The sequence below is a fragment of the Procambarus clarkii genome, chromosome 6 (assembly GCF_040958095.1).
Source record: "Procambarus clarkii isolate CNS0578487 chromosome 6, FALCON_Pclarkii_2.0, whole genome shotgun sequence".
Classification (NCBI taxonomy): domain Eukaryota; kingdom Metazoa; phylum Arthropoda; class Malacostraca; order Decapoda; family Cambaridae; genus Procambarus; species Procambarus clarkii.
Genome location: NC_091155.1, coordinates 50,741,108 through 50,761,043, shown reverse-complemented (window position 1 = coordinate 50,761,043; position 19,936 = coordinate 50,741,108). Strand labels below are relative to the sequence as shown.

At 43.3% G+C, this 19,936-nt stretch overlaps 1 protein-coding gene across 1 annotated transcript; it reads left to right on the top strand.

Annotated features, from left to right (window-relative positions):
• Positions 1–1,144: 1,144 nt before the first annotated feature.
• LOC138356218 (uncharacterized) lies at positions 1,145–13,798 on the top strand. Its single transcript, XM_069311962.1, has 3 exons — positions 1,145–1,327; positions 11,324–11,621; positions 13,749–13,798. The coding sequence occupies exons 1-3, from the start codon at positions 1,145–1,147 to the stop codon at positions 13,796–13,798; spliced, it is 531 nt and encodes a 176-aa protein (XP_069168063.1).
• Positions 13,799–19,936: the final 6,138 nt, after the last annotated feature.

The window sequence follows — 19,936 nt, the reverse complement described above, 5'->3', positions numbered from 1 at the left end:
TTTGCCAGCATATCAAGCAGATAAATGGCAAGATGATGTTATCATTGATGAATCAACAAGCCTGAGCTTTTAAAACAACTTTGATAGTTTACATGAAATGTGAAAGTGATAAAGATGGTAATTCACATTTCATGTTCTTAGATCTAATTGAACTACCTGATCAGAAAGCAGCAACTATTGCTAGGCATTTATTGAGCTGTCTCAATTATCTTGGGTTTGATCTAATACGTGAAACAAAACCATGTAGCATTTGTAAGTGATGGGACAAGTGTCATGCTTGGTGTCAAATCTGGGGTTGCAACAATTCTCTAGGAACACTACCCCTGATATAATAATCTGGCACTGTCCTAATCACAGATTAGAACTTGCAGGAGGTAATTCAGTGGGAGAAGTTTACGGAATTAAAGATTTTCAAGCATTTATGGACAAATTGTACTCAGTTTACAATACATCACCTCTTAATCAAATGGAACTATCTGAATGTGCCTCTCAACCTGAACAACAGATTTGCAAAATAGGCCGCGTTCTGAGCACCAGGTGGATGGCCAGCTCGTTTCGGACAATTTCCACAGTGTGGAAAAATTATGAAGCCGTTTGTTTTCATTTTGAAAAAAACAGTGAGAGATGAAAGATTTGGAAGGTCACCATGCCACCATCCCACCATGCTTGGAACAGGTATTGCAGCGCGAGGCCTACATGGCGGGTCTCGAGGCCACCCAATCAAACCGCAGGTGGACCAGTGAACAGCGGCTGGAATGACTCCGTGGACAGTACCCCAGCAAGCCAGGGTTCAGCTCCCAGTAGACCGACAACAGTCTGGGGTAGTGATCACTCAGTGAACAGGGGAACCCAGGGTGGGGAGAGGAATCAGGCTTGGGCCGTGGGCAGAAGCGGTGTAGCCAGCCACCACCGCTTCCCCTTCCCTTTGGTCTTCCCACCTCTTCCCCCTCCAGGGAACCCATCCACCCACACCTCAATCTGTACCCACGGTGTCACACCACCACCACCACCTAACCACCAAACCCATACCAATGATTCAGACCCCTCCACTGTCTCCCATCTGCCTCCCCCTCCAGGCACTACAGGCACTCCTGACCCCCAGGAGGTCGTCACTCAGGCTTGTGCTACAGCAATATTAGACTGTATGATAAGAACTCATCCCGTCGTCCACCGAATATTGCAAAAACAAACGGAACTTGAGAAAGCCCTCTGCCAGATTAAGACGACTCAGGAACAAATCCTCAAAATCCTGCAACAGAAGTGTCCATCAAGTAGAGGTCCTGCAATCCAGAGTCTGGTGCAAGATGATGCAACACCTACTGCCGAGGTACGTCAGCAGACACAACCAGGACACCAGCACATCAGAGCACGCAGTAACACCAGTGTACACAGTAACACCAGTGTACACAGTAACACCAGTGTACATAGTAACACCAGTGTACACAGTAACACCAGTGTACAAAGTAACACCAGTGTACACAGTGACACCAGTGTACACAGTAACACCAGTGTACACAGTAACACCTGTGTACACAGTAACACCAGTGTACACAGTAACACCAGTACACACAGTAATACCAGTACACACAGTAACACCAGTGTACACAGTAACACCAGTGTACACAGTAACACCAGTACACACAGTAACACCAGTGTACACAGTAACACCAGTGAACACAGTAACACCAGTGTACACAGTAACACCAGTACACACAGTAACACCAGTGTACACAGTAACACCAGTGTACACAGTAACACCAGTGTACACAGTAACACCAGTACACACAGTAACACCAGTGTACACAGTAACACCAGTGTACACAGTAACACCAGTGTACACAGTATCACCAGTACACACAGTATCACCAGTGTACACAGTAACACCAGTACACAGAGTAACACCAATACACACAATAACACCAGTACACACAGTAACACCAGTACACACAGTAACACCAGTACACACAGTAACACCAGTGTACACAGTAACACCAGTACACACAGTAACACCAGTTCACACAGTAACACCAGTGCACACAGTAACGCCAGTACACACAGTAACACCAGTACACACAGTAACACCAGTACACACAGTAACACCAGTACACACAGTAACACCAGTACACACAGTAACACCAGTACACACAGTAACACTAGTACACACAGTAACGCCAGTACACACAGTAACACCAGTGCACACAGTAACACCAGTACACACAGTAACACCAGTACACACAGTAACGCCAGTACACACAGTAACACCAGTACACACAGTAACACCAGTACACACAGTAACACCAGTACATACAGTAACACCAGTACACACAGTAACACCAGTACACACAGTAACACCAGTACACACAGTGACACTAGTGCACACAGTAACGCCAGTGCACACAGTAACACCAGTGCACACAGTAACGATAGTACACACAGTAACACCAGTACACACAGTAACACCAGTACACACAGTAACACCAGTACACACAGTGACACTAGTGCACACAGTAACGCCAGTACACACATTAACACCAGTACACACAGTACACACAGTAACACCAGTACACACAGTAACACCAGTACACACAGTAACACCAGTACACACAGTAACACCAGTACACACAGTAACACCAGTACACACAGTAACACCAGTACACACAGTAACACCAGTGTACACAGTAACACCAGTACACACAGTAACACCAGTGTACACAGTAACACCAGTACACACAGTAACGCCAGTGCACACAGTAACACCAGTGCACACAGTAACACCAGTGCACACAGTAACACCAGTACACACAGTAACGCCAGTGCACACAGTAACACCAGTGCACACAGTAACACCAGTACACACAGTAACACCAGTACACACAGTAACACCAGTACACACAGTAACACCAGTACACACAGTAACACCAGTGTACACAGTAACACCAGTACACACAGTAACGCCAGTGCACACAGTAACACCAGTGCACACAGTAACGCCAGTACACACAGTAACACCAGTACACACAGTAACACCAGTGCACACAGTAACGCCAGTACACACAGTAACACCAGTGCACACAGTAACACCAGTGCACACAGTAACACCAGTGCACACAGTAACACCAGTACACACAGTAACACCAGTGCACACAGTAACACCAGTACACACAGTAACACCAGTGCACACAGTAACACCAGTGCACACAGTAACACCAGTACACACAGTAACACCAGTGCACACAGTAACACCAGTACACACAGTAACACCAGTACACACAGTAAAGCCAGTACACACAGTAACACCACACACCATGGAATACACGATGACACATGTGAACATAATAATTACACACGTGCAGCTGATGACAAACAACCTCAAAATGGATCATCACAATGAACAACATCTCACTATACTGCAATGGAACTGTAATGGAGTTTGCAATAGAATTAATGACATCATACAGTACGTCCGTGATCACCAAACTGACGTCATAGTGCTACAGGAGACGCTGGTAGGTGATGACTTCAACCCCAAGGTTCAGCGGTTATCGCAAGTTCTCCATGACGGCTGGGGAAAGAAACGGGGTCTCATCACTTTTGTAAATAACAACATTCCCGCACAGATTATTGATGACCTGCACATGGGCGATGCGTTTGAATCACGGGGAGTAACCCTTTACTTAAACAATAATGCTCTACATATAATCAACTTATATGTGCCAACTTGACCTTGACACACTGCCTTAATTTGTTAATGAAGAACCTACCCTGCTGGTCGGTGACCTTAATGCCAGACACCCACACTTTGGTGCCAACTGCCATCAGCCCAATGTCAATGGACGGAAACTGTCACTTTATGTCTGGGGAAGTGAAAACCTAAGAGTACTGGGTGATGAACAGCCAACTCACCTCAGAGGAGGAAGATTAGACTATGCTCTCCTGCTGAATGCACAGGACACGGATGCCAGTACACACATTGTGCACAGTTTATGTAGTGACCATTGGGCACTGATTACCACCGTCGACATGAGCAAGAGAAGGAAAGAGACAAATAAAAGAAAAAGGTTATCACTCGGACCAGATATGAGGCCGCACTTCATAAACAGGATGAGTGACTGGTTCACGGAATACCAAATCCCAGAAGATATTGATACACTTGTTGATGACCTTAATCACCAAATTGAGAGCTGTCTCAGAATACTGCGCCATACGATTGGGCGAAGTAACCCTCAGAGGAAGAAAATAAAATGGTATGAGAACGAGTACGTAAAGATGCTTAACGCAAATGTGCGAGACATGAGTAGAGAGTACCGGAGACATTCCACGGAAAGTAATCAAGATCTGTTTAAAACTGAGTGTCAAGTAGCCAGGGAAGAGAAGATTAAAGAGCGGGAAAGACAATGGCTTGAGTTCACTAGCTCTATTGGACGGGAAACATCTGTAAGACAAGTGTGTGGGCGAAAATTCAGATAGCTAAGGGGGGCAGAGCCCGGGCTGCGGCTCACAAAGACCCCAAGGGTAAGGCTGAAGAACTAATTCACAAGTGGAGTGATGCAGCATCCTCCTCCCTCCCTCCCTCCTTGCAAAAATCAGCAGGGAACAGCTCCTGCGACATGATGACAGAAGAATTAGGATAACAAGAGCACTGTCTAGTGATGACGAATATGGGGAACCGATCAGAGCCCAGGAAGTAAGGGGTGCTATGAAAAAGGGTAAAAGTACTGCACCTAGTGAAGATGGCGTCACCTACGACATACTCAATGCACTGTGTAAAGTGTCTGGGAATTCACTACTCCACCTGTTTAACAAGTCATTCCTAAGTGGAGTGTTGCCCACACAATGGAAACACGCAATAATTGTTCCCATACCCCAGTGACCCTGGCAATTACAGACCTATCAGTCTCGTGTCATGCACTTGCAAGATGCTTGAAAGGATCATCCTAAACCGACTGTTGTACAAAATAGGCAGGTTAGGGGAGGGGGTCAATGGATTTGTTAAAGGACGGAGCACAGCAAATCGTATAGTTAATTTAATTACTTGGCTAATGACACGGCTAGGAACTCTGTATTTGTTGACATCAAAGGACCCTTCGACAAAGCACAGGGGATTGCGATCCTGGACGAGCTTGCATGCATAGGTGTCAAGGGGAGACTCATGAAATGGGTTGAAGACTACCTCAATGGGAGGAAAGCCTAGGTCTGCTTCAATAGAACAGTCTCCAGAACAATGAATATGGAACTCGGGACCCCCCAAGGCGGAGTCTTAGGCACACTATCCAATGTACTTATGAACGCCGTTGCAAATATTGATTTTCCGGAAGGAACACAAGTGGGATATGCAGATGATGTCCTAATACAAGCTCCCACCTTGGGAAAAATTGAACAGTCCATTGAACTCCTTGGAAGGAAATGTATTGAGCTCGGTTTCACTCTTTCCACAAACAAGACGAAGGCATACTCCCAGCACAAGTGGAGAGCAAATGAAGAACTGCAAATTAATGGTGTAACACTTGAATGGGTTGACCATTATCGGTACCTTGGCGCCACTGTCGGCTCTAACAAGGGGAAGAAAGAGGAGCTCAATCAACTCATAGGAACATGCAAAAGTCGACTCAGGGCACTGAAAGCTATGACCTGGAATTGACATGCAGCCTCTACTGCCGTGCGTAAAATGATGTACACAGCCTATGTGCACTCCGTCATAGACTATGCTGCACCAGTTCTGTGCACCTACTCCCAAAGCGATATGAAAAAGCTTGAAAGGATTCAAAATGAAGCCATGACAATCATTCGTGGAGTTCCAAGAACTGCCAAAACGTCTAATCTATGAGAGGAGTTGTCCCTTCCCAGTGTTAAAAGCAGAATTAAGGAGCTGAATGCTAAGCTTGCAATTAGGATAGCCAGAGATTCCCATTACAATGATATTGCTAAGAAAAAACTGAGCTCTGTGCTACTTTCAGGAGGGAAACAGGAGAAGCAAAAAATGGTATCAAAGATCAGTCTGCTACCTCGAAGAGCTTCACCTGCTTTAGCAAGCCCGTGAGCTCCTGCCTGTAGAGAGGTTACCTCCCTGGGAGGATGACTCATGCAAGATTATCATCAATGAAATGGCAATGAAAAAATCCAACATGTTACCTCAAGAAATGAGGCACAAGTATCTCGAGGAAATTGATAAAGAAGCCGGAGATGAACTAGATCAAATCTACACTGACGGGTCATCTAATCCTGTCAATGGAAGGGCTGGTGCAGCATACACGGTAATCTAGGATAATACTTTCCAACGCAGAAATGAAGAAAAAGCGCGTATTGAGAACTATGCCTCTTCAACGCAAGCAGCGCTAACTGCCATTGTTATGGCGTTAAGGTTTCTTGAATGGAACACTAATGGTGCAGTGATTTGCACTGATTCAAAAACAGCACTGGAAAGCCTAAGTAAAAATCGGGCAGAAAATCTTGCAATAGTCGCTGAAATTAAGAGAGCTGTGAGAGTACTTACCAATCAGGGAAGAGTCAAGTTTCTGTGGATTCCCTCCCATGTTGGAATATGTGAAAATGAACGAGCAGATGTGCTGGCTGCTGAAGGAGACCATATTGGATACTTCATACCGAAGACTCTACTACAAATTAGAGGTATTGTCAGGCAACATCACCGTGACAAGGTAACTGAGGAAAGGAGGATAGAAGCACAAACCAGTGAATCTGTACGCTGGTACAACATGGTTGCAGCTGGTAGTCCCAATCATTATGGCCGAAGAGGAGGAGGACGAGGGAGAGAATCAGTAACAGCGAGAATCCTTCTTGGATACATATATCCATAGAGATATAGAATGGAAACGACTGTTGATCAGCGAAGTTGCAGAATTTATGATGAGAGTGACGGACACCGCCTTGACCACTATTTACGTGAATGTGTACACCTGAGAGACATTAGAAATATGTGTAGAATAATAAACCCCACATTGTTTGACTTAGGAAAACACTATTTGGCAAATATTGATACTGTTCTTCAAAGATTCTCCCATTTTGCACCCGCAAGATAACGTAAGCTTTTAAGGGTTGACAGATGTTAATCTTCTTGTTTGAGGAGCTGTTTACTTGAGACAGTTAAGCAAGTCCCAGCTGTGTCTGGGTACAAGTAACAGGATGAACAACCCAGCGGGTTTTCTTCCTTTTGGAGAGTGTTGTACATGCTGCTATGGCGGTATGTCCACTTACAAGATAAGTGGCGCTGCCCAATAAACTCGCCCCTCGGGGCAAAAATTAAAAACAAATAAAAATTGGAAGTGATAAAAAAAACAATGAAGGTCTTTTGAAAAAGTTAACTTCAGAACAGTTTCTATTGGATTTATCTCTAATGTTGCACGTGGCACGAACTTGGTTTACTGTCAGAGTGTCTACAGAAGCGCACTACTTTGATTGTGTATACAGACAACATGATTCAACGGAGTATAAGGTCACTGCATGGACTAAAAGAGACACCCTGGCACTAGATCTTCAAAAGCTCTAAAGGCAATTAACAAGGGGAAGTCACATGACCTTGATCATAACAACAACACGGTCAGGAATTCTCATAAATCACGTATTAGCGCTTATGTTTGTTGAACTTCATGGACCTCCTCTAGATCAGTGGAGTCCTGAGCCATACGCCATATCATGGCTGATAAATCATGGCTCCCACAGATCGGCAGAGACACCAGGTTATCTTGAGATCTTGAGGTTATCTTGAGATGATTTCGGGGCTCTTTAGTGTCCCCGCGGCCCAGTCCTCGTCCAGGCCTCCACCCCCAGGAAGCAGCCCGTGACAGCTGACTAACACCCAGGTACCTATTTTACTGCTAGGTAACAGGGGCACAGGGTGAAAGAAACTCTGCCCATTGTTTTTCGCCGGCGCCCGGGATCAAACTCGGGACCACAGGATCACAAGTCCTGCGTGCTGTCTGCTCGGCTCGACCAGAACAAGAGTTGCTTCACACTTCAACATCTCACACCTGACTCTTTGAGGAAACTATTGTGAAACTTCTCACTGGTTGTGTTTTGTGAGCACTAAGTGTTTTAACTTCTTAAATTGCTAAATACATGATTGATGTTTTTTCTTTATCTGTTTGATAATTATATGATAATTTGTGAGTACAAACATGAAATACTTAAGCATGTGCCATATATAGAAACAGGAAAGGAAATGACAGACTTTAGTCAGGCCCACCAGAGTTCCGGCACCTATGCAACTGGCACTGCACTCCTGCTCTTGGTAGTACCTTAACTTACTCAACTTACTCTAGGATCTCCTGCAATTTGAATAAGTACAAAATTAAGGCTTATCTGAATATCAGGTAGAAAGTGAACCTCAAAACTCAAACAGACAGTAAACATGTGTCCTCTCAAGTAAACACCTTGATACCGGATCTCTCACCATTACTGATCAAACGTCTCCTGGTTCAATCTTGAAGCCGAGCGGACGTCTGTAAACCTCCTCCGTCTGGGAGCCGCCTGTTCACGTCTTGTTTTCGCGTTTTGACTTTGCTACTGCCAGTTGGCATCCCTTTTCAACGGTCCGATTGTACGACGCCTGGCGCACACATCGTCTTGGGTCACGGGATTGTTGATAGATTTTTATTGGGGGTGTTCTGGCTGGTTTTCCCGGCGGGGTGACGGTGTTCGGGTTCCGGCTTGGCCGAGGGGTGCCGGGGGTTGGCGGGTCTTGGTGGGTTTCTGGTGTGCCCTCCGCCGTGGTGGGCGGCTGGTTTCTGCTCTGCCGGACACTGGATGACTTTTTGCGTTTTAGTTAGGGGCCAAGTTTTGGTTTTGCTACCAGGTGTTCTCTGTGTGGAGCGGGGCCGGTGCTTGTCACCCTGAGGGACTCCTGAGGCTCCCCAATCATCTGCCCGTCTGTGCGTTTACTTGCCGTATGGCATATTAGTTTCCAGTGATTGGCATCACTCGTTTTGCTGTTTGGCTTGACGTTCCACCCTTCCAGGCTTCGCAATTCACCCATCTCGGGTACGCCGGGGCGCATCCGATCCCCCGATCGCCGTCGCCCCTAAATCAACAACAACAACATTACTGATCAAACACTTTTAAACTATAATTTAATTGTATGCCATTAGTATGTTATAAATTAGTTCATTTTTCCTTCACAAAAGATTCACAGACACTGTACACATACTCCACAATAAATCTCCAACTCTGGTACTAGTTTCCTTGGCGAATTGATATCAGCGACACACGACCTCCCAGCTGCGAACTGCTGGTTTCTTTCAGGAAACAAACGTATACTTTAATGCCTTTGTGTAACGTTCTCTCTCAAAATTGTTACATAATTTGTCTCCACCAAAATATTTCTTTAGGAGGCAAGATTTATAACATCTTTTCTGAGCCAAAAATTCAAAATAATTTTACCAAACTATATATCATAATATATAATTATATATATCAGCTATATAAATAAAAATGGAAATGTTCGTTTGTTTTAAATCGCTAATCTCCGAGAATTCTTCATCGATTGCTTTAAATTTTAACACAACGTTTCATTCGCATCCGAGGTTTTTTTTATATACATTTTATATAGATGTCACGTCTGAGACAAGAAAAAACATGCTTTCTTTGAAAAACTGTGTTTTTCATGTTTTTCATGTGAGGGAAATCTTCGAAACTCTTTACCGTTACTTTACTGTATATTGGTATATTTACCAATATACATGCCTCACCTATGACAGGAAAAAAACATGATTTTTTTTTGAGAAACAGCGTCATCTATAGGATGTAAGAGCAACACATGCTGTAAACTCCAAAAGTTCTTCTCCGATTACTTTGAAATTTTGACTCGTCATTCCATTCAAATATGTGCATGTTTTTATATACCTACTATTTAGATGCCACACCTGTAACAGTTAAACATTATTTTTTGGAAAAACAGCACTATCTGTTGCATGTAAGAGCAACACACGCTATTCAAAATGCGTTACGATTTCATTTCAATGTTTGCAATTGCATTGATAAATTGATTTTCATAGATTTTGATCTATTTTAATTTGGATTTAATTATTTTGTGTGACATTGCGTTGGAATTGAGCTGCGTTGTTGACCATAGCGCTCACTTCGTGAGTATAGTTTAGTTGTTTCTCTTTTCCTTTTTTTCATTTCGTGCTTTTAACTGTTCTTATTTTTCAGTGCAATTGGTGGTAAAATTGAGCTGTGCCGATTGATCTACATTTCAATTTAAATATTTCGCTAGTATTTTTTGGTTTTGTTTTTAAAACAAGAAAATGAAAAACACGTTCATTTCACAGCTGCAAATGTGCAACTAATTTCTATGAATCCACCGGCTACAACGTTAACTGCTTTCTTCACATTATGTCAAATGACTCGCTTGCAAAAACACTGCTGTATTCGGAAGTGCCTATGTATTACACGTGGAATGCCAGTTGAAAATCATTTGAACGACGCAAACGAGGAGAGCGAGTCGACGGACAACCTGGCATATTAAAATAAACTACGATAGGCAGACATCCACCGTGCATCCCAATCAGGATGAATGCTTCTGTCTTCACATGCTGTTGGTAAATGTGTCTGGATCAACGTCTTCCAGCAATTGAGATTTGTCAACGGCGTTACACATGCCACTTTCCTTAGTGCATGTCAAGCTCTGAATTAATTGGAGAAAGACCGGCACTGGGATGTATGGATTAATGACGCGTCCAACACGTCACATCCAAATGAAATTCGTGCATTGTTTACAATCATATTGACCGCCGGCTCATCTCCTTCATCTCCAACAGAGTTATGGGAGAAATATAAATCGCACATGCTGAAGATATTGTCCGTCGAATACGCAAGGAAAATTCAAATATGAACATGGATTTCACAACAGAAATATACAACGAAGCGTTGATAATGATCGAAGATTTGTGCTTAGAAATCGTGCACAAAGTCCTCAAACAATTGGAAATGCTGTCACCGAATCGATCTGCTGCTGCTTCGTTCGATGTAGAATTGCGTCGTGAACAAAGTTACAACACGGGTGATCTGTTGTCGTATGTGCAATCAAATATTCCTAATCAAACGCTTGAGCGAAAAGGCATTTACAATGAAATGGTCCAAATTGTCAATAACGGGCTTGGAGAAATCTTAGATGCGCCAGGAAGAACTGGTAAAACCTTCCTAATTAGATTGATTCTGGCAGCATTTCGATCCCAAAATGGCATAGCCATAGCTCTTGCATCGGCCGGAATAGCTGAGACATTGCTACCAGGTGGAAGAACTGCTACCTCGGCTTTGAAATTGCCATTGAACATACAATTCATTGAAACTCCCACATGAAACATTTCCAAAGTATCCGGCACACGAACTTAACAATATTATTCAGTCTAACATTCAAAGCAAAGCAGGCACATGCAAGTCCGTCGACACTGTTGAGGAAGCAGATGAAACGGTTAATTATCCAACAGAATTTTTTAATTCACTTGATCTGCCAGGGATACCATCACACGTACGGCTATTGGAAATCGGCGTACCAATTATCATGTTGCGAAATATCATCCAGCCAAAACTTTGCGACGCCACGCGGCTTGTAGTAAAAAAATTAATCAGCGACGCCGTAGAAGCAACAATCTTCACAGAACCTTTCAAAGGTGAAGATGTCCTCATTCCTCACATTACTATAATTCCAACATATATACCATTTCAATTTAAAAGATTGTAATTTCCAATTCGTTTGGCGTTTTGCAATCACCATCAACAAAGCTCATGGCCAATGAACAAATCCACAAAGGTCGTGACGAGGATTCGAACCTGCGTCCAAGAGCATCCCAGAAGCTGCCTTAGTCGACTGAGTTGTGATGTCTGTGTGTAATGAAGTAAGGGCGAAGAGTGAGAACGGCCTATTGACATAGCTCGAGTGCATGGGGGGAGTTGTGTAAAACCCTGATTTGTGCCTCGGAGAGGCTGCAGGATCCAGTAAGTTCAATAGAACTTCGGTTTCAACTCCTTTTGACCATGTCATAGATCAGTCGATTAAGGCAGCGTCTGGGATGCTCTCGGACGCAGGTTCGAATCCTCGTCACGGCCTTTGTGGATTTGTTCATTTGATGCATCACACAATTGTGATTTCTGTGTGCAGCTCAGGGCCAATCTTTAGAATTGTGCAGTTTATATCTAGACACGGATTGCTTCTCCCATGGACAATTATATTTTGCGTGTTCTAGAGTCGACAAACCAGACAATATATCTCCACAGACAATGGAACAACAACACATATTGTATACGCACAAGCATTGTGAAATTAAACATATTAGAAACGTGCACTTTCTCTTTTCTTTCTTTCCCACTTACCCAGACTGAGCCACAGCAACGCGTGGCGGGAAGTACTAGTTATATAATATATATTTTATATCATATATATCATTAATAAAACAATACTTATAATAAACCAGATTTAATAAACAACAACAGCACAAATAAAAAAAACGATGACAACGACTTAACTGAAGAAACACGACCAGTCAACACCGACCACACCTAGCGACTTGACTTACTCGCTTCGCTCTCGCCTCCCACACACCCACACACGTGACTCACTCACAATAGCCAGACGTGGCTGACAGGAACTCTTAACAGACACATTAACATACGGCGATAATCACTCCCACATTCGTAAAACATAAGTTTATAATATCTTATACATTCTGGGAACTCTACTCAAATAAAGGATCTTCATAGAAGGAAATAATGATAAATGGGATGCAATGCAAAATTAGAAACCGTGGCGCCCCACCACCGCATGTGAGAAATCCCCTGTCTAATACCTGCCCACTGAACAGATGTGCACATGACCACTTCTCATACAGTATATGACAATACTATACACAGTCATAATTATATGAAGATGCACAAAATATAATATAGTACATATGTAAAGGAAAACATAATATGTACCTTCTAATCATATGTGACAAAATTAGGTGGGATGAATATATAATTATGCATACATTAACAGTATTGAGAATTAGGTAAACACCTGGCTCGTAACATCCTTCCTCCTCCCAGAAAAAAAACTGAAATTAATTAAAGATTAATTGCATTTTTGCTAAAGATGAGTACAGTATTTAGTACTTGAACCATCAAGGAGGTCAAAAAATAACTGTTGACAATGGACTTCCTACGTATAACAGCACAACCTGAAAAACAACACGAAGAATGCATTTGACAACTGAAATCTAAATGTAAACTTGTAAGGTATATCAACATCTCAGAAACAACATACAATAAATCAGAAAAATAGTATTTTACTGGATACAACACCTTGCAAGAAAAGAAACACAATTTGAATCTTAGCTTCTGCAGTGGTACTGTGTTACTTAACTCCAGCAGAAGGAAATAACTGGTTACTGAAATAATACAAAGTTAAAACTTTGACATAACCCTCTTCACATGATAACACTCGCCAGTCACGGTGGCAACTATACAATATACATTTCCTTTATCAATTCCTGGATCATTGTCTTCACACTTTAGTATATACACACTTGTACACCATCGATTTGCAATACATTTATCTCTCTTAACAACACATTTACTCATGCTATAATCACCACACTTATAAAGATTCACACGAGGAATTAAGTACAATCAATACATCAAAATAAATGGCAGTCTGGAAAACAAAGTCTAGTAAAGACGTTTTCCACTTTGTATTACACCAATCCAACAAAGTAAAGTATGTACTCCAACTCCCCCAATGCACTTCATGATATACACAGATAATACAGATCCAACAAATGCTTTCATACTGGAGCACTTCATCAGGTAGACACAATATACCTGGACTGCAGTGAACTCTGACACTTAGAGCTCATTTTAGGACATCATGAGCAATTCTTGAGCTGGAACCTTCTGTGCTGTATGAATTTATAAATTTTCCACTGGTTTTTACTCCTTTTTTTCTAGAGTTAACTCACGGAGACGAGGTTGAATAGATGCTGAGTCGGTGAGGGAATCCTCCTGGTTAATGAGGGAGATCTGAGCAGACACTTTCCAGATCTGGCATAACCTCTTCAGGAACATCTGGTCCCCATTACTCTGGATCTTCTGTGAAACAAACATCCTTGGCCAATTTGAACTAAAAGTAGAAGAAACAGGGTTAGACCACTCCGACATATTCGAAACCTCTTCACTCTTGGAACCACCACCAACACAACAGGACTTAGAAGTAGACCTCTTATGCCTTTTGAAACATACAAGAACAACAAGAAAAAGTGCAATGATCACCTGTCTTAACTGCCTCAGATGACAACCAGTGTTGGACAAATCATTCAGTCTCTTCCCAATTCTGCAAGAACTATCAGAGTGATAAGACACGAAAGCTCCCAAACACGGTATCAAAATCATAAGAACAAGTTCACACCACCTGACTGTAAACTTTATGGCAAAACAGTTCTGCATAACCATCGTGGCCTACCATGAAAGAACCAGAACCGCTCTGGAACTTAAGTAGTACTTACTATGTACTTACTAACTTACACTCGGTAAGTTGCTTCCTCCTGGTGACGTCAAATACTCCATCAACAGCTTTAGGGGTCCAGTCACTTGGAACACGAACACCAGATTACCTAGGAAACACCAATGAAAAATCTATATCCCTACACACTCCACAAACCAAACAGGTGGGATATTCATGTCCCACTCCAACTTGAAACCCTCATCTGTGACCTTGAACATCTGCTTCAAAATAGGACGAAAACGTATAACACCACCTTGGCTCTGGGAATAAGGACTACACATGAACTTATCATAAGTTCCTTAAACTTCATTTGCAGTAAGGAAAAGTACCAGATGCAAAATAAGAGACACAGCTCTAGAATTCCACACAACATTTGCTTCAGGAAATCTGAACGTATAACTCATTGGAGTAAAAATTTTATTCACAGCAATTGTTCTGGGCAAAGGTGAGACGCATTGCACTACTACACGGGAGAATGGCTCCTGTGGAACAACAACAGGTTGCAATAAAGTCCTAAGAACAATCTGTTTAGATTTAGCCAATGTTAAACAATTGATCTACTTGTTTAGATTTAGCAAATGTTAAACAATTGATCTACTTGGAACAAAAATAACTGGCCACAACACTCTGCAATTTAGGCCGAGAAGAAATTTTACCAATATTAACAGTTACACAAGACTTACCAAATTTTCCTCCCATGACATAATTTTGAGATGCTTGGAATACTGTCTCTATACTATCACTAGACTTACAAAGCTGGGTCACACTCTCATAGTCAACTGAAGAGGGAGACTCAAGGGGTTTCCATCTGCTCGTCAGAAGCTTATCATCTGCGTGATCTCCCACACTCTCCAACAATGGATCTGAATCACAGACTGTCTTCTCACTATGTCTCACTCAGATATCTTGGAGTCAGTCCTCCTTAACTTACACAAAACCAACGGCACAAACTCAGAAGTGAGCGGGCAAGTAACTGGTACCCTGGCCTCCTCCCCATCACCATTCACTAGACTAGGGCGAGGCGGGGCCTCTACAACTAACTCACAGAACCTGACTCGACAACCAAGTTGGCCACTTCACCTCTGAAGTCTCCGGAACATTAACCTTGATAGTGACAGAACTGAAAAACGGAACACTCACAGAACAGGGCACAACACATGTAGGGTAGATAACACCATCCACTACATCTGGCTGTTCACTCACTGAACTGGACTCAGCACATGCAGGGTAGATAACACCATCCACTACATCTGGCTGTTCACTCACTGAACTGGACTCAGCACATGCAGGGTAGATAACACCATCCACTACATCTGGCTGTTCACTCACTGAACTGGACTCAGCACATGCAGGGTAGATAACACCATCCACTACATCTGGCTGTTCACTCACTGAACTGGACTCAGCACATGCAGGGTAGATAACACCATCCTGCTGTTCACTTAAAACAACAGGTTTTGGTAACATAATGGGATCATCCATCTCAACAACATTTTTAATAGCCACATCATTAACCAGGATAACATCCACACCTGGGAGAGGCAACTGCTTATTAAGACCAACAGTACAGAATCCTGGAGAAATTTTGGACCTAAGATTAATGTCTATCAGGGGTACTGACTAAAATGACCTTATCCTGCTATTATCACAGTCCTGGTCATTTTTATCACCGTCAGGGGCCTTCTGTAATACTGTCATCGCAAAATAATAAATAACAGCAGTTGCATATTTATCTGGACATTTTTAGGCAATGCTGTGGTCACAACCTGAACAGCACTCTCTCGTGCTGCGTGAACCAATCTTGGTTGCTCACACGGTATTGTGGCTCCCACACCGGTTAATGTTGCCCACGAAATTTTTTTTAAACATGGCGTCTGTTTACAAGAGCCCTGAGGAAGCTGATGTGAACCCCCGTGAAGCCGCGGGCCATTTGAATCGTGGCCGGCACCCTACGTCGTATATGTATGCTATGCGCATGGTGAGACACGTTACTCCTGTCGTATATATATATATATGCCATGCACAGTTTAGGGTTAATAGTGGTAACATTTCTTCTAGGCCTAAGTTGCAGAATGTTGTGTCCAGTTATTCTTCTTCCAAGTTTATTAAGGGTTTATCCTTGGGTAAATTGAGTCAAGAGTGTTCTTAGGGCTTTATTGCAATCTTTGGTTGTACAACAGGAGTCATTCTTCCTTGTAAAAATGGACTGTGAAACATCTTTGTCCAGCACTGTTGTGCAAAGAGAGTTTACTCAAATAATGTGTACGCCCAGATGTCCTGAGACAGTTGTGTGGAATTCTAGAGCAGTGTCTCTACCTTTATATCTAGTACGTTATCTTACTGCAAGTGTAGTTAACAGAACTTGTGTTAAGTTCAAATGTTGTACTTACTTTCAGAGTCAAAATGGTGTTGGAGGTAAATATTCCCATTACATTGGAGAAGATCCAATGTAATGGGAACCAGATGTTCTTGCAGGGGTATGCCCAAATCAACCTTATTACCCAGGTGAAGCCCTAAACCAACCCATATCCAGTCAACTTCACCTAAGTGGTTCAACTCTAGGAAAAAAGGAATAATGACCAGTGGAACGTGTATAGGAAATATTTACCATGTAGAGAATGGATACCTTGGACGTATGTAACTAATGAGAGTTTAACAGTGAACACAGATAAGTGGACAAGTTCTCTATTAGACTTGGTTTGCCAAAGTGACTCTTATGAGGGCATGTTGCATTAATTTAGTTCTCATGTAAATTTTACTATATATGTAGATGGACAGAATGAGATAGTGCCCTGGAGAGATAAATTTGCATACTCCAGAGGAACAGGTGTGAAACTCCTGAAGTATACTGACAGTGGTGTAAGAAGTAATCAGAGACATTAAAAAAATGGTTAGTACCATAATGATTTATGATTGTCACGTGAGAAATAGTACATTAAATTTTTCACTGTGGATAAATAAAGAAAACTTGTGTTTCGTTGTTGGAATGGAGATATACCTTGTGGAATCCTATACCCTTGATTTCTTGCATATGTATTTTTGAACTGTTGATGAGGTATGTTTTTTTTTTTACATTTCAGTAACCATATGTTTTCTTCATAGTGTTGTGAACGCAATGTTGATAATATGAAGTTCTTTGCAATATTTTTTTATTTTACCATTTTTGACGATTCATGTACTAAATAGTGTACTTACTTTGGACAAAAATGCAATTAACACATTTTTTTCTCTGAGGTGTGGGGTATGTCACGATCTAGAGGATCTCACAGGTACAACCCTACCATGGTGTTGCCTTGTCATGGTGAGGGGCTCACATACACTTCCTTGGGACTGGTGAGGGTTGCTTTCGCTCAGTCTTCTGCCCCTCTTTGAGTGTTGTACGTGCAGGAGGGGACTATGAGGGTGCCGTGTGAGCCATCGGACCATCTGCTGGAGGGGTCGCCTATGAAGGGCCGCCCTGAGTGGGCCGCCCTGGGCTGGGGCGATAGGGGAACTGATGTCTTTGAACCAGTGTGGGAGAATGATGCTGTAGGACTCCCCTGTTAAAAAGATGGAGCACCGCTGGGGACGATGCACCCTTCCTGTACTGGCCTGCGCTCGGCCTCCCTGGCTGCCCTGGTAGGTGGTATACTTTGGTTCCAAGCCCCAGTCTTTTCGAACGACTGCTGCAAGGATGACGGCACGACCTCTCTTACCCAGGCTCATGGGATGGCCAACCAGGCCCCTGAGTCGGAATGTGATTGAAGACTGGGCTCTGTAGCCCCCGTACATTGGGCCCAGACCGGACTCCTTCCCCCGACTCCACTCCCTCCCTCCTCTGTGGTAGGGTCGAGCCCCAAGCCCCCTGTGATGACCACCTCGTTCCCTAGCACGGCTCCATCTCTCATTGTGACTACTGCATCTTATGACCCCCTCTCTCTCTCTCTCTCTCTCTCTCTCTCTCTCTCTCTCTCTCTCTCTCTCTCTCTCTCTCTCTCTCTCTCTCTCTCTCTCTCTCTCTCTAGGGGTTCTCGCTATGGCCTCTCTCGCTGGCTCCCTTCCGATACTAATTCATACCACATCTTGTTTGGTCCTGCTACACGGACAAAGAACTTTGATCTCCATCATTTAGATTCTACTCCTGATGATTTCTCCCTCCATAGGCACCTTGTTGATTCAGTCGATGGCTTTGTTACTTTTAACCCCACCCGTCTTGGTACGCATGTCGTTGCTGCTCCTTCTCAGGATGCAGCTACCCGCTTGGCCGCTTTGTCCTGCATTGGGGAGACCCCTGTTCGGTCTCCAAGAACGCTCGGTTAAATGTCAGTGTTGGCACTGTTCTCCTCCTGCTCCATGTTGCAACCGGTATTAGGAACCTAAAGAACTACCACGAGTATATTAAACATATCCTTGAGGCCTAAGACAGGCCTGTTCTCCAGGTGGTCATGTTCACTCGACCCCCTCTTGGCCGTTGATGTCTGCCCCTTCGGGCTGTGAAGATTACCTTTGATGGTCAGGCACTTCCGCCTCTGTTATTCTTGCTGGTGCCAGATGCTCCGTTCAGAACATTCCCTCTCCTCGGTTTTGTAATAAGTGCTGGAATTTCGGACATCGTGTCCTTAGATGCTCCAGTACTGTCTCTCTCTGTCCCATGTGTGGGGATGAAGGTCACTCTAAGTCGGATAGCTCTTTTCCCCAGGCTCGCTGCCTCAATTACGGTGAGGCCCACTCTACCTTCTCCCGCACATGTATACATTACAAACTTGAGGAGGCCATCCTCAACTTGAAGCACCTGGAACGTTTGTCTTTTCCTGAGGTGAGGCGCCAAGTTCGCTGTCTTCCCCCCTTTTGCTGGCATCTCTTATGCTCGCATGTTGCGCTCTTCCTCTCCTCGTCCTTCCCACCTTCCTTTAGCTTTGATGTCCATAGGGAATGGAAAGGATGGGGGAGGTAGAGGGATGGGGAGATGAAATTCAGGAAGAGGATGCGGGTGTAGAGAGAGAGGAGGTTTGAAAGTTCGGTGGCCTGTTCACCATGGGTTGACATTTTTGTATGTGTTGTTTGTTTGCGTGTGTGTTATGTTGGGTTGTCAGTACATTGGCTGGGGGCGTTAGTGTTTGTGACCTTGTTGGTGTCCTAAAGAACTAGAGCCTATGGAGTTGGCTGAAGGAGGCTAATCTTAGCAACATCAGGGTAGTTACACTTCTGATGCTACAACAAATGGTTTTTTGGTTTTATATTTTTTTTGTAGGAGTTTTATTTATTTATTTATATTTATATTTTTTTATTTATATATTTGTTTATTTATTTTTCTTTATTCTTCATTTGGTGTGGATCGGGTCCGGGATGGGCCACTCATCTGGGTCATCTGGCAGGCCGCTTAGTATTTGAGGTCTTGGGAAGGCCTCATCATGGATGTGTCTGATCACTTTCTGTTGGAGAGTGATTCTTCTGGTTCTGTGTGGTGGT